The following is a 15,889-nucleotide window of genomic DNA, read 5'->3' on the forward strand; positions in this document are numbered from 1 at the left end:
AACTGTTAGTAGTTAATAAGAAAATAATAACATAAAAAATCATCGACAGCTTTGCGATTCTTCTTTCTTTGATTCTAGGCATCATCTACTTGTGTTTCCATGACATGTCATTGAATCTTCATTACGTGAAAAGAAAGAAATACCTGTGAAATACCACAGTATAAAAGAATACCGCAAACTTAATATGCATCTGCAGTAATTTTTATTTCACTACCGGTTTGAGACGTGCATTTGAAACTCTATACGCCTTACAATTTACTCGTTTGACTAACAAAAGCGCGGTATAGTATATCATTGCAAAGCCAGCCAAGTGTCAAGTTAGCCCGTTGTTCTAAGTTTTAAGAGGTTTATGGAGCTGCGACTAGAAAAAGTCGCAAGTTGAAAATGTGTAGGACTGAGAGAGAGTATTAATGTATAAAAAATGTACTGCTTTCCGTTATTGCTTGTGACATAACAGCGATTTCAGAAGAAATACATTTAAAAATATGAAATTAAAGTCAACTGTTAGGGCCCGTTGTCTGTTAAAATTACCACATAAAGCTTTGTGAAGCACGAAGAAGAAATATTTAACTGCTTAAAATAACCTAGTAAGTACCTATATGAAGAGGTATGAATTTTTGTCTTAATTTAAAGCCCATCGTTAGTGAATCTGTATGATAGCGTTAAATTTTGCACATTGGGAAGATATAAATAGGTATACATTTAAACCACCAATTTAATGTATTGTCGTGTCGTCAGATAGTCGCATAGTCGCCCGTCTAAACCGAGCCTAAGCACTTCGGAATAGATATTACACAGTAACTGGTTCCAAATGCTGCGGTTTTACTTTCATATGCAAAAACTGGATTAGAATTAAAGATGGCTTTGGTTCTGCATCTAATTATAAATTTAATTTTATGAATTTTCTATGTCCGTTTTGATTATGTTTTCGAGATTTATGATAGACGTTGATTGATTTTACAAAGCCTTATTGCGCAGGGAAGTAATAAGTACTAAGTAGTGCTTAATAATAAAGCTCTGTACCTAAGCATTGGTATTAAGGTAAAAATACTAAAATATTAATATTTTCTGTAGTTGTTTCGTTGTTGAAATTATATATATTCGTAACACACTTCTAAAAGTTTTATAGCTTAATACGATGCCTACATATTTTATTATAGGATGGCAATTACAGGCTATATCAGAATTAATAAAATATGATTCATAGAAGTTTCTGACTTGAAGTCATTTTAAAAATATTCTACCTCTCTACGATTATTGTATTAGAAACCATTTTACTTATTTTCTAATGTTCAATTACTATTTCTTTAGATTTATCTATAAACCCATACACAGATTTACAAGCCGTTATCGTGATTACAAAGCCAGCGATATATCAGGGATTGTGTTGTTGAGAGCAAATCCTCCCCTTATCCAACATTTTGACGTCCCCTGCTTTATAGACACCCTCGCTAACAGGACTGGACTTTACAATAATACGAACTATTTTTTTTTGTAAAAATAAGTGGGTAGTTATGTGATAGTCACAATGCTTGTATTATAATTATTATTTATTAGGTATAGTTTTTAATTTACATGGAAGTTTTTTTTAATCTATATAATTCGCTCGTTTCCATAATCTTTTTAAATTTACCTGTATATAATTCTTATTTCTTACCACGATTAAATGAATTGGGCTATAACGATTTACGTAATTATAGTAAGTAAAAACCTCAATAGAATTTCTCAGGTTTGCAAAAAATTAAAAGTTAATTATAGACAAATGAAGCAATCTATATCAATTTCACACAGCCACAAGTAATGGTTCTAGCAGAATTCAAGAAAAAACTTCGAGCTAAGTACATAATATTATGCTATGTCATTACAGTAGTTATTTTGAAACGACCGAGCGTTGTCAATTTAAAACCAATACGTCTAATTACATGCACTTAGTCACGCTTAGTAATTTACACTGTTGGATTCATTTTGCCTATAATTTCCTGTTCCATTAACTCTTTAATACAATACGTGAAGGACATGACCTAAATGTTACTATGTTTTCTTGGAATTGTTTATTGTGTATTGGTTATTCCTTTATTTTGTTTATTTAAACGCACTAATTTGTAGGTAATATTTTTAATAGAATAATGTGACAAGACGATTACTTATCAATAATTTTTATCAAAACTCAAGTCTCCAAATGGATATAAAATAGCTTTTACTTATTAAATCGCTGTTCAAATACAGTCATTAAAACTAGTTAACGCTATCAATCAATAAAAATACGATCAAATTAGGACGCCTCTTTTTTTAAATCGGTTAAAAAATATGAGTACTTACGGCCCTGTTGTTGCTATGGAAGTGTAACAGCTCGTTTTAATATTGCAAGAGTGATTTTTACCACGGTTTATATTGTGATAACTAGAAAAGCTGCATAGCTAATATACTATGATAAAATAATAAAATATAGGATTATTTTATCCCTAATGAAATACTTTATAAATTTAAAACATATGGCAAGTATTACATAATTATGGCAATTAAATCGATAGAATTTTAACCTAATTACTTTTATAATTCTGTAATGTTGTAGTTCTATGTATGTAATTGGAAATAAATATATTTGTTTAATAGCTTACTTGTTAAATGCGTAAATATCTTCGATGTTGTTGAACAGCTCCGATAGCTCATCGTCCGAAAACGTTGAGTCCCTTCGCCATACATGCAGGTATCCCTGAAAAATGTTATGATTTTTGTCAACTACTGAATTAAAATATTAAGTACCTACTTATTATTTGTAGAATTGAATATTTTAGTAAATAAGCCGAAAAAAAGAGCAGTATTTTAATGATATATGATATTATCCTGACTGAATCTCAGTCATTAATAATTAAACATACTGTAAGAACTATTAGAAGAACTATGTGTAAATGTTTTATTTTATCCGTAATACACATACACAAATGTTGTATAATTAAAACACCTCTTAAATGAGGGATTATAATTATAACGAACCTAGTAAACATATTTACAAACCAAGAAGCTTTTACTATGATGTATTAAGATTAACCAAGATAAGTCTTCCTCATACAATGGACAATCTATTGGTAAACCACATGCAGTCAGAACTCAATTTGCGGAGTTCTAGCTCAGATTGTGAATAAAATTACATTCTGTACTGTTCGTAATTTGCACGTTGTGACATCATTGGAATTTGAACTTTAGGGTTGTAAACATAGGTTACAATTTGAATATTTTATACATTAAATATCAAGATTGTCAACTAATTTTTCTATTTCTAGTTAAGTAAGATTTTTGATAATTTAAAATACAAAATAATAAAGAAAGAAACGTTTATTCATTATGGACAGTACAACACACATTTGTACCATTTATAACTTGGCCTGTTTGTTGATTCAGACATTTCATTTTAATTTTAACTTGATTTTGGTCATCATAGTTCCCAAATCATAGTGCCTATATATTAAAATACCTGTATTCAATACCGTATTTTGAAATGAAATAAAAACCGCGGGTCACAGCTAGTTGATATGTTATCTGACTTTCTCTATCACCGGACGTTACAGATTGTCTCCCAGTGTGATACATAATCGATATACTGTATTGTATTGCAATTAACATACATTTAAGATTAATAAGAATACTTTAACTGTAAAATAAAAGCGGTAAGAAGAAACTTTATGCGAAAAAGCTCTTGAAATGGCTGAAGGGAACTGCCAATAGGTATTGGCAGTTCGACAGTGGTTTTTTTTATTTAGGTAAATAAAGCTACAGTTACCAAATTCAACTTGACTGTAAAACTTAACCGCAACAATTATTATACTATACACTGCCGGCATAAAAGGGAACTTTGATACAGCAATTAGCTGTCCTTCCGTTATTTCTCTAGAACTATTTATTGTAATACTAAATCAATATTGCCTCTACAATCATGGGAGTTACTATGATGTCTTAAACGTCTTAAATCAGCATTTACGTGGTATTAATTCCATCGTGTAATTTATACAGCTCTGGAATTAACACTGAAATAATCTTGATTTTAAACATAATAAAATTATATTATATAGATATTAATTATATATTACCCCCCCCCCCCCCCCGATACCATTAGAAGCAGGTTATACATAGGTATATTTTACATGCCGACTGCAATGAACTGTAAACAATAAAAAATCATTCGGTCATTGTCATTGTCACGTTGGAAAGTGTCGTGAATCATGACATACATTCTTGCGGTTTTTTTATGGTGTCAGCCATTTACTACATACAGTCATGTGGTATGTCTATAGAGTTCTATGTCTACGAGCTCAGTACGTACTTATATGTATAACAATAGCGCTAAATATTGTCTTGTTACATTCATATGATATGTTTAAAGTGAGTTGTGTGGTAGAGATTGCTTTTAGCGATAAGTCCGCCAATACTGTCTAAATTACTATAAACACTAGCAAAAAATAATTTTATTTATTTATTTATTAGCCTTAATCAGACACAAAAATGGTAAACAATATGTGCATATAAAAACTGCCAATTTTAATTATTATCAGAACCTAAAAAGAAAATGTTCCTTTTCATTTATTTTAATACCGGGCATCGATCTATCCCTTTGGCTTAAATGTCAGAGTGAAAAAACTCTGTTATTAATAGTAAAAGAATAATATTTAACTGATAACATACTCTGATAGGTATTAGTGCAAGCTAAAATAGGAGAGGTTGTGTCGTGTTTTTTTACGTATCTATGTTCATTTTTCACCGATTTCTCTACAAACTAAAAAAACGACGTGTGACACTCGGGGACTGCCGCGGTAAAGCTACTGCATGCTATGCCTTCAAGCCACACCTCCGCCCGTCGGAGTGGGGAGCGTGAGGTTTTTTCGTTACGGAATTTCTCGATTCGGTCCCCGCGCTCAAGGCCCGTGATAGAAGCTATGCAATAGCTTAATAACATAATCCTTTTATTTATTATCAGATTTACAAGAGATTTAGTATGTACAGATTATTTTTCTTATCTCCCATATTGACAGGAGTACACATTACACGGTGTAGATATATTTGAGATATATCGTCAACTAGATAAACGTCAATAAATATATCTCAGCCATTACGTTCGTAACGGGATACCATCCTGCGTTGCTTAACTTGCTAGGGCTGTCACTTGTGTATTTTTTGTATTAAGAAACTAGAACGGCGATAGTGTTGTGTGCATTATTCGGTCACTATAGTAGTAAAGATCCTAAATCTCACCTAAAAAGCATTGTAATACACGATATTATCAATTTATCGAATTATTTTATAGTGTCTAAGTTAATGCATTCATAATACCTGCGAAACAAAAAAGAAATTTAAATAAAAAATTGTTTCCAAGTTCTTATATGACATAACAATCATTATAATACTGCAATTTTCCTTTTTCTTTTTTTTATTTCGAATAAGTACTCATTTTTTTTCTTCTAAGTGGCAGCCCTGCACAAGATGCGCGGGCGCAGGTACAAGCTCATTCAAAAGCGCATTAAATTGATTCAATAAAATAACTGTATCACGCCCACAGTGGCTATAAATATGGCATAGACTACGAATTTTTTATTAAGCCATAAAATATTTTACTTCTAGAACAATTTTTATGGTAAATAGAAGTATGGAAGAATTTTTATGCAAATAAGACTGATCTTAATAAGGAAGTAGGCCTATTATCGGCAGTTATTTTGTACATTTTTTGTCTCCGTTATATGTATATTATCGCACGAGAATTTAAATAATATATTACACTTTTAATAATATTCTACATATTATGAAAGTAGATAGGCGTTGCATGACTACCTACAACCGTAGATATTTTCCATATTCAAACCGCTTATAACCCACAAAGCAATATTTTCCATGAATAATTCTTAACAAAATATTCCCTTTATAGTCTATGCTACAAATTAGTATAATTTAGCCCACGTTTATTCCGGTCAATCGACACCCACGACGCACAATATTAACTTGAGATAAAAATAAGATGAATGAAACGTTCGACGCCATGTTGTCGCATATGTTCGCTTTCGTATTTATTTTATAGCATTACAATACTGCTTTGGTAAAATACTGATTATTAGCTGTGCCCGGTTTTACCCGCATTACTCCTGTTAGTCTTAGCGTGATGATATACATTATTGTATAGCCTATAGCCTTCCTCGATAAATGACCTATCTAACACCGAAAGAATGTTCAAATCGGACCAGTAGTTACTGAGATTAACTTTATTATACATATTTGAAGGCAGTGAACTAAAAAAATATTTTATAGTACGATATAAAAAAATATTTTATAGTTGTACCTATATGTATTATATTATTATGTTCCACGGGCAAAGCCGGGGAGAACCGCAGTTTGCTTAATATACGAACAACTGAGAATTCCTTTATTTAATTTTAGAGGGACACTAAAATAATAAATAATAATACGTCCGTCTGGTATAAAGCTGATTACATATAGAAAATCGATAAGTGAAACAGATGTGAAATACTGCCCCACAAAGGGACAGGGTATTTCACTATTATTCACTTCACGATAATTATAATACTACTATCTGACCGTTGCTTCGCTCGCATGTGCTTTACCCCCATACAATTACCACCCTTATTTCACAATCTCTAAAGAAGCTATCTGTACTTTAAAATAATCCAACCTCGTGAAATTAAACATGAAAAAAAACTTAGAGGTTTAAAAATTCTTAGATATTCCTAAACTGTATAATCGTGGTATCCACTGAAATTTATTTTTAACCAATAACACAGACTTAAAAGTTAAATAAGCAATAAACAAACAATTATAAAATGCAAATATAAGTATAAGAAAAACCAATTAATCACAATGATAAATAAGTATGTCAAACAAGAATTATATCATCTAATCAAAAGGAAAGTATAAAAAACCCAATAGATTTGCGGTAAGAATTTCATCAGTAATTAACCGCAAGAAATTCGGTAGTCAACTGTCGTGTTGATGTTTTAATTAATTAGCTGTGAGATTTATTAGACATAAATAACTGGGTTTATTTATAGTTAATTAAAATGAAACATGATCACATCAAATGATACTTTATATTATTTACTTGTATTACTTTCTATAATCGAAACAAATGAACAATTTGATTTATTTCTGAATGCTTTAAAACCACCGGTAATTGAATAAAATAATAATTGTAAAATCTTTACTGCGGGTGAAACTGCGTGGCACAGCTAGTATGATATAAACAATGTGAATTTGTGAGTGTGTGTGCTGTACAAATATTCTGAAAGATGTGCCAAGAAAACGGAAACGAAATCTCAGATGATAAAAATGGTATCATAAAATTGATCAGAAATAAATTGATTATACTGTTGCACCAGTCTACAATGTATTCTACAATCTATTATATTCTAAACTTAGATTCTAAAGTACACACTCTACAATTCATATTTTTCCTACAATATCACTCACTATGATAATTATGATCAAAGCTTCTAAAATTTCATCAAGATTAAATGAGATTAGATATAAATCCAGATAGCTAAGAAAACGTATAAAAATGCGTCCCATAAAGGGACAGTTCCTTATTAAAGACATTTTAATATGGTCCTGACAGATTGTCACAATGATTGATCATTATAACCCACCATTTTATAAGACCCTCATTTCTAACAACTTATCTTCTTTAGAGAGGTCTTTTTATATTGGCCATTGAAGTAAACCTTATCTAGGCAATGAATTGTCAACTCTATATTAAAGTAATACAGTTTAAAATCGTAAATAACAATTTTATAGGTCTCCCAACGGGATGGGCAGCCAAATACGGGATTGAGGATGGAGCGGTTTTTGCTAATTGTAACTAATTCTAGGCTATGTATAAAGATCTGAATAAAAATCAGCATTTCATTCGTTTTATATGGGTGTGCTGGATGTGTGGAGTTTCTTTGGATAATTGTAACTGTATAAATATGTAGTAAGATATATCAGAGAGGCTACATATGGACTCATATGTAGTTAAAAAAAATACTAATGAATGTTGATAAAATTACATGTACTCTGGGCTAAGAGTTACTGCATTATATTCAAACCAATCAATTGATGGACGAACTACGGCTGAATTTTGAATTATACTATAGTACGATCCTATAAGTACGATATTCGGTTAAAAAATCTAGCTTTGTAAAAAATAATATTATACAAATTGAAACTTTTATAACGAAAACAACGAACGAAAAAGTGTTTAAATTTATGGGCCTGAAAATATTTCAATTAGACATTTTGTTTATAGTTTTTTGTTCCATAGCAACGCCTTGTCCTAGTGACCTCCAAAATAAAAATCGATTTTGATGTCATATTGCGATTACCTTGAAATTCTTAGAATTGTAGAGAAGCTATTATACTATTTCAAACAAAAAAATAGGTACATTTTGCTAATGAACAAATTATTATGTGAAACATTTTCTTTTTGCACGGTACATTATAATTATTCTCATCTTGTAAACATCGTTAAGTATCAATTAAAATTGGCCACTCAAAATTACTTCTAAACAAAAAACAATAACAACATTAAAAATAGAATCAGGAAGTGCAACCTCTTTAGTTCCATATACTGGTAACATTGCGTAAAGTTTAGACAAATTTAAATATGGAGAGATGCGTGAATTGGAACGCATCTGATGTTTCAAAGACATAGGAAATGGCGGGAGAATAAAACAAACAAACGTGAACGGATACCGTAATGGGGATAATTGGCCGCGATGAAATAATATAGATACAACGTTTCTAATTAAACTGTTTTATAAATAAAAGGTAAGGAAACCAGACATTCTGTATTGTTCCATATTCATATAATATAGTGGAGAAACAAAAAGCAGGCAGAGAGTGCTGCTATAATAAAAACGATTGATCCGTGTCTTCTCATAAAATGAAAAAGTTAAAGTCAAAACGCACAATGTCATAAACGCGTAATTTTCAGCGATCATGTAGTTAATTTTATGTTTCCATTTATTTAATACTAAGCTCCTGTAATGACAAAAATTAAATCGCAACTAATATATTTTATTTCCAGCAGGATATGTCCTCCAACAATACTTTTAGCTTATAATTACTCTGACCAATTGAATTTCAAATAAAAACTATACGTGTTTTTTCAAAGAAAGATTTGAAATTTCAAATAAAGAAACGCATTATACGCCTACCAAAACACCCAACAAATAGAAACACAGGGTATAAACTATACCCCGTTATCCAGTCTAAATACGTCACTCACCTCGACCACTTGTCGCAGATCTTCAACATAAACATTCTCAGTCTGCACTATTTCAGCACAGACCCGCTCCAGCTGCGATAATCCAGATAGCTCCTCGAATACATTCTGTCCTGGTAACATAATATGGTTAGAATCAAGTTATGTTTGATATTAATTATTGATGAAATATGTAAAGAAAATGATGAAATGATCTGACTATAACAATTGACTTGTTATTAAAATGTAAAGGGTAATTTTTGGCAACAATAAAGTTGAAATCTATTTAAGAAATACACATATAATATCGTGGTAAAAATGTGTATTGAACTTGTTATAAATAATATATGATTTATTTTAAAAAAGTTTCGTAAAGACTGGAGAGCGATTTGGTAGTTTTTTAATCCGAACTACGAGTGAAAACTATTAGGTACGCGATAAATTAACATTTCATAACCTAATTAGGAAGTTGATTTAAATCTTAGTTTACAAATTTACTTACTTGGTATCGTCTCCGTTCGACTCTCTTCTGATATGCTCGCCTTCAACACCCCAGCGTTATTAACAAAGTTATTGCTTCCATTAGCAGATGTCATGTCCACATCACTATGGTCGTCCAAGCTCTCGATCGAAGCAAGGTATGCGGAGTTCACTCCTCCCTTATTTTGAACACCACTGCTTGATGTTGAACTTGACGAAGCAATGGAACTCATGGAAAGCGGTCTAGTCACTTGTACAGGCGGATTGAGTCGCACCACTTCTTTCTCTGATCCCAATTTCAAGTTTCCCGTAGATCCTATTGCTTGCGGAAAAGGACCTGATTTCATAAGCTGTTTCGATACCTCTTTTGGTTCTTTTCGAGGAAGAGTACTAACTGCATCATTTGTTTTTGGAAATTTCGCCGGTGACACCTCAGGCGTTGATGTTTTTTCAGGTTTCAATGGAGAATTGTCTTTTGATGATAGTTTTATATCGAATTCTCTATCATTCGAAGTTATAGAGAGTTCGATAGATTGATCGATGTATGGCAAGGATAATGATTCGAAAGCGGTTTTATTATTATTAGGTACATCGTATATAGCCAGTTGATTATTTGTGGGAACGTCATATGTTTCTGGCTCATCAATTTTAAATTCCGGTCGAATTAATTTTTGGGGAGATTCTACTTTTTCATCCGGTATTTTGCCAAATGATTTTAGTCCGCATGGCTGATCATAAATTTCTACTGATGGCAATATTTCGACACCGGATTGAGATATTTTGGATGTAGCTCCAACTAAAGGAATATTACATTTACGAGTTGATGATCTAGCAATACTGATTGTTTTCTTTTGAAATCGCAACGTCGTTGTCTCAGATGCACTGGACAACATTCGTTTAACGTTCGGCGAAAGGTTATCGAATGCAGTTTCTGTTTTCGTTTCTTTGAATACCTTTTGCGGTTTGTTATTAACATCGACATCACTGGTAAAGTCACATTTATCACTAGCACCATTGTTATCACTTTTAGTTCGAATGTTGTAGAGGGAACTTTTGTTAAGCGAGGCAATGGGAAGTTTGACGCTGCCTGCGATTTTCGATGGGTCTTTTGGTGGGCTGGAGCAAACGTCTGCTTTCGCGCTGTCCTTATCTTCTGTCATTGTTTTTGGAATGTTTTGTACTGGTGGGTCGTTCCTAGCATCTTTGGCTGTTTCTAGGCGGATCGCATCTGACCTTAAACTCTTTGCTGGTTCGAGGAGGGCGTCGTATATTCCAATGAGAGTGGGAGTGAGGTCTGTTGTACTTCCTGTGAAAGAAGAAATATTACGTTAATAAAGAATACAGTCATATGTACTTAGAGCACACATAAGGGCTAAATAAAGAAACACTCCATAACTATATATTATCTTTCTCGATTCTGATAAACTAAAACATATGCACAAACTATAAAAACAATTTTAATAGTCCATAAATCTCGAAATTTTAACCGTCCTTTTGATTTTGATACGTCATAACAAACCATCTACGATTACCTACATAATAAAAGATTAGACCTTTGCGAGAGTTTTAAATTAAACCTGATAGCCATAAAGGTAAAGCAAGATTGTATCAGGTCAGGATTATGTCACTGCTAACAAAAATGCTTTTAGAAGTATTAAGTTCGTGTTGTAGGAAGGGGTCGAATGACTATCTTTATTTGGATGTTTTGTTTTGTTATCTGTTGCGAGTATTAGACAATGTTTTAGTGGTATTATAAGATAGTATGTATTCTATTGTTTCCGTCTGATATTTTTGATTTTCTAGAGGATAAATTATTGACTTTAAGTTATCTACCTACAACAAGAGACTTAAGATTTCTGTTATCGATAATAATCGATAGTTACTTTAGTTTTAAAATATTATATAGTTAAAAGTTAAATTCTTTAAATATAGCCTTGCAAGATAGGTAGGTACATTTTTTAATTATGTTAATAAATGTTAATATGTCACCACTCACTAATAAATAACGATAAGTTCATTATACTATAATATATCAATATTCAATAACGTATAATATGAAAGAGCCAATTTCCCCCAGTATTCAATTAAATAACTAACATCCTTTCTCAATTTTCATATATTTTTTTCCTAAATTCTAAACCACGTGGTTCGACTTAGACCAACTATCATAACCTCGAACGTCATTAATTCTCACAGCTGTGACATAACGTATCGTGACCCGTTCGACGGAAGTGAACCATTAGTAGGGTCAAGGGGCAGTAGCCGAATTGTGATCTTAATTAGGTATTGCGATATGTAAGGCTGCGTTTACACTGTAAGATTACTAGTAAAACATATAATATCTGAGCAATTATAAAACATTTTATTACTTACATATTTTATATCTATGTTTGTTAAACATAATATTAAGAAATTGAACATTTAAAACTAAGCGTGGTGGGTTATATTTCAATTATAACTCTTTTTATATAAATGCTAGTGATATAGTAAAAACTTAAAAAGACAGCTTAGTATAGTTCTCATGACGTCTTGTGACTAAAGTTTTAATGCAAATTATTCGTGTATAGATACATCTGTACCTATAAAAAATAAAATCAATAAAGACTATTACGTAAATTACATCTTCTAGTGCAGTCGGCTAATAAAGACGCTACATACCAGAATAAATAACTACTATACGTATATGTTAGAATATTTACAAGCCCACAAATAAAGCTAAGATCAAAGACTGCTTTCCATATTTAGAATGTTTCCTACACTTTGTGGTTTGTGGCATTCTTGGAATGTATGCGAATTGTTTTGAAAACAACTCTTGAAATAGTTGCTGGAAGCTTTGTGTATAATCTGAGTTTGTATTAATTTCCACCAATTAGGCGGGCTTAGAGAGGTGTCCTACTACGATAGTTTTATGTATTTTCATACGAACTTACTTTACTTGTAACTTTTGAACTTGCATAATAGAGATAAGTTTGGGATATACGAGTGCATGGTGAGCTTTTTGGGCAAAAAACTTTATGATAATGGTATTGAAATGTTAACACAAGTTTTTTTGAAAGTTTTGAAGTTGAAATTTGAAAGCAAGCGCTGTGTTTTAATTACATCAAAAGCTACCTATAATGAGATTAATGTTTAATCGATTCTCAATGGTTAATATAATTATTCTATTTAATGTTATTTATTTATTTCTTATCTGTCATACAAGATAACCTACTTTTAGCATCTATGGAAAGAAGTGTGTGAAGCAGAGAAAATGAGTATCTTTTAAAATATTTAACGATTGGTTACTCTTCATAAATCATAACCATTGTTTAAAGATAAGATAAGATAGTAAAAACGTACAACAAAATAATACGTAGGAGCTTTTAACCACGATATTATTATATCCCTTAACTAGCTGTGCCTTGCGGTTTTACTCGCAGTGCTCCACTCCTGTTGGTCTTAACGTGGTGATATATAGCCCTATAGCCTTCCCCGATAAATGGGCTATCTAACACAGAAATAATTTATCAAATCGAGCAATAAGTTCCTGAGATTAGTTTTTCAAACAAACAAACAAACTCTTCTGCTTTGTAATATTAGTTTAGATAATAAACTATAGCTTCCAACAATATACATTAAGTAATATAATGTTCTATTGAACATAATAATACATCATTTAAACAGTGTGTTACCGTAAAGGTCCAACTTTCTACTTTCAATATGTCAATATCCACCCATTATTATAGTTCCTTATATTGTTCACTTTCTAAAGTTTATGATTTATTAGTTTCCTATAGCTTTACTATGTTTATATTATCATCACATTTTCATAGTTTTGAAGGTTCCGTATGTACTTAATAATGATAATTGCAGGATAAATAGATTAAATTCTAAGATAGGTACCTAATCTTATTTTGTGGAAATATCGTGTTATTCGCTTAATAACTAAATCAATAAACAGTATAAGTACATAATAATATAGGTAGTAATGGAGTTACTAATCCATTGATATTACACAAGACATTTTTTTATTTTATTTAGTAAATTAAAATAAAAAAATTCATTCAAGGCATAACATGTAAAAAATATCATATAAAAAACTTGCTACAAGTAACCACAAATAATAATATAATAAACTCTCAATTTCTCCCAGCATATACCACATATTATAGAAACTATCCACAATTAGCATTTTCCAAAGGAATGCGTGTCTGCAGTTTTCCCGCCAAGATGGCGCCGATGCGATGTAGGCGCCAGGACAGTCGATGTAGGGCCTGCATTTATTGACGTTTTATTTGGTTTTATTTTGTTTATTTTCTGTGTTATTATTGTGTAGGAAGAACAGAATATATTATCGCTTTTATTACTCATTCTACCCTGTACATAAATTCACATACAGAAAATGATTAACATTTACTGTTTCCTATTTTTTTCTTTTGATATAATTCCGTATATGTTTACAAATTACAATACTGAAAAATAATAAATTTCTTCCTAATTCATTGTTGAATAGTTATCATCACAATCTTCATAACTTATCACCTTTTAGATGTACTTCACTCAACAATAAAATGCTCAAGGAATACTCTATACTCTATCAGCTTTACTTATAAACGTCTCTCAAATTTAAGAGCCCCTCTTAGCTGTTGATCAACGTTTTTTTCACTTATAAACTCAATTCAGTGTTGAGAGGTGTTTAAGTAACAGTTAAATAATGTCAAAATTTAAGAAACGTCCGACCCTGTTTTAAATCTATTTGAGAGACATCATGGCGGATATATTGTCAAACATTTGACGTTTTGTAGTTGCCAAGAGTATATTATTTGTGTTTTTATTCACTTCGCAGTAAAATAACTCTGGTAAAATGGATATTGATAGTTTGAGTAAAGATTTTACGAATGATGTGCAGGTGCTTCGTGATTTTAGAATTCGTAGGCGTCAAAAAAACAGAGCGTGAATTCTCTGGACCTGAAAGAAGAAGAATTCCGGTCGTAGTTTTGGGAAGCATATTGTACGATCTGAGTCACATGCGAACGAGGAATAATTACTATAACTGTCGAGCGTTGCTTCGGGGTGTGGAAGCAAAGATTCCGCATTCTCAATGAAACGTTGTGAGGATTCCTCCACGTGATCAAGATCACGATTATTGCTGGTGCAGTTTTGCACAATTTAACAATACTAATAATAATTAATGAGTCTATTTTAAATCAAGGTAGGTATTTACGCAAACTACTTTCATATGCAAACAAAGTATATTTAATAATGCCAATACATAAATGATACTTTCTAGATCCTACAGGCATTGAAAATCAATTAACAAATCCAACTGTCCCTAATAATGTAGAAGAATAAGAAGATGAATGCGAAAAACAAGGGAAAACATCAACACAGCCATATTGAAACTTATTTTTATAATTAAATAAATATTTTCATATATTTGTAAATTTATTATTGTTTTCTTATAATATTCCTCTTCCAAAGTAAGTATTTAGAGCCTTTTTTCATGAGTCTCCCTTTCCTGTTGGATTGTAATTTCATGCAACTCTTGTTGTTGCTTCATAAGTTCTTCCCTGCTTTTTTGCAAGGAGGATTAATAATAATTGATGCTCATTTTCAGTTATTTGATTTTTCACTGTACAAATATGATAAACATTAAACATAATTTTACATAAATCACAGCAATTGCTAAATCATAAATTAAATAACAAAAAAATGACATATTTATATTTTGAAAGTTTATTCGCAGTTAAATGTCATACAAAATAAAGTCTACCATTCATATTTGTCAAAAAGTACATTTTTAGTCAAGTTTTTCGTGAATAGCGGGTTTTATTTCGATAATGTTACTAGAAAAAAATATATTGACGTTACTTAGTTGAGAGACTGCTGAGAGAGGTTTATAAGTAAGATTATTTTAATCATTGTTTAAGGAGTTGAGAGTTATTTAGCTGAGAGGTGTTTAAGCAACAGATCAGTCAGTTTTTATAAGTAAGGCTGTATGTCTTTAAATAGAAAATGAATAAATATTAAAATATCCCAATATCTCCAAAACCAAGGTATCCCTACAAATGTCTCTTTCTAGATTCTTGTCGAGTTTTCTACTACAATGTGAACTGAACGTGTTTTTGTAAAACTAAATCTTGTAGGTATATTTTAATGTGATTAGATTCCTATACATGTTTTATAACCTTA

At 31.2% G+C, this 15,889-nt stretch overlaps 1 protein-coding gene and 1 long non-coding RNA gene across 3 annotated transcripts in view; one reads left to right on the plus strand and one right to left on the minus strand.

Moving 5' to 3' along the window:
• Positions 1-15,889, minus strand: part of LOC123703712 — an 80,122-nt gene that overhangs the window by 10,404 nt on the left and 53,829 nt on the right. For both annotated transcript variants that reach the window (XM_045651804.1, XM_045651805.1), the window contains exons 2-4: positions 9,741-11,024; positions 9,263-9,372; positions 2,619-2,713 (exon numbers count right to left, since the gene is read on the minus strand). In XM_045651804.1, the coding sequence (XP_045507760.1) occupies positions 2,619-2,713; positions 9,263-9,372; positions 9,741-11,024 (1,489 nt within the window). The remainder of the gene's footprint in view (positions 1-2,618; positions 2,714-9,262; positions 9,373-9,740; positions 11,025-15,889) is intronic.
• On the plus strand, positions 14,295-15,141 carry LOC123703713. Its single transcript, XR_006753030.1, has 2 exons — positions 14,295-14,909; positions 14,988-15,141. It is a non-coding gene; the product is annotated as an uncharacterized LOC123703713 (long non-coding RNA).

This window comes from Colias croceus, chromosome 27 (assembly GCF_905220415.1).
Source record: "Colias croceus chromosome 27, ilColCroc2.1".
NCBI classification, from domain to species: domain Eukaryota; kingdom Metazoa; phylum Arthropoda; class Insecta; order Lepidoptera; family Pieridae; genus Colias; species Colias croceus.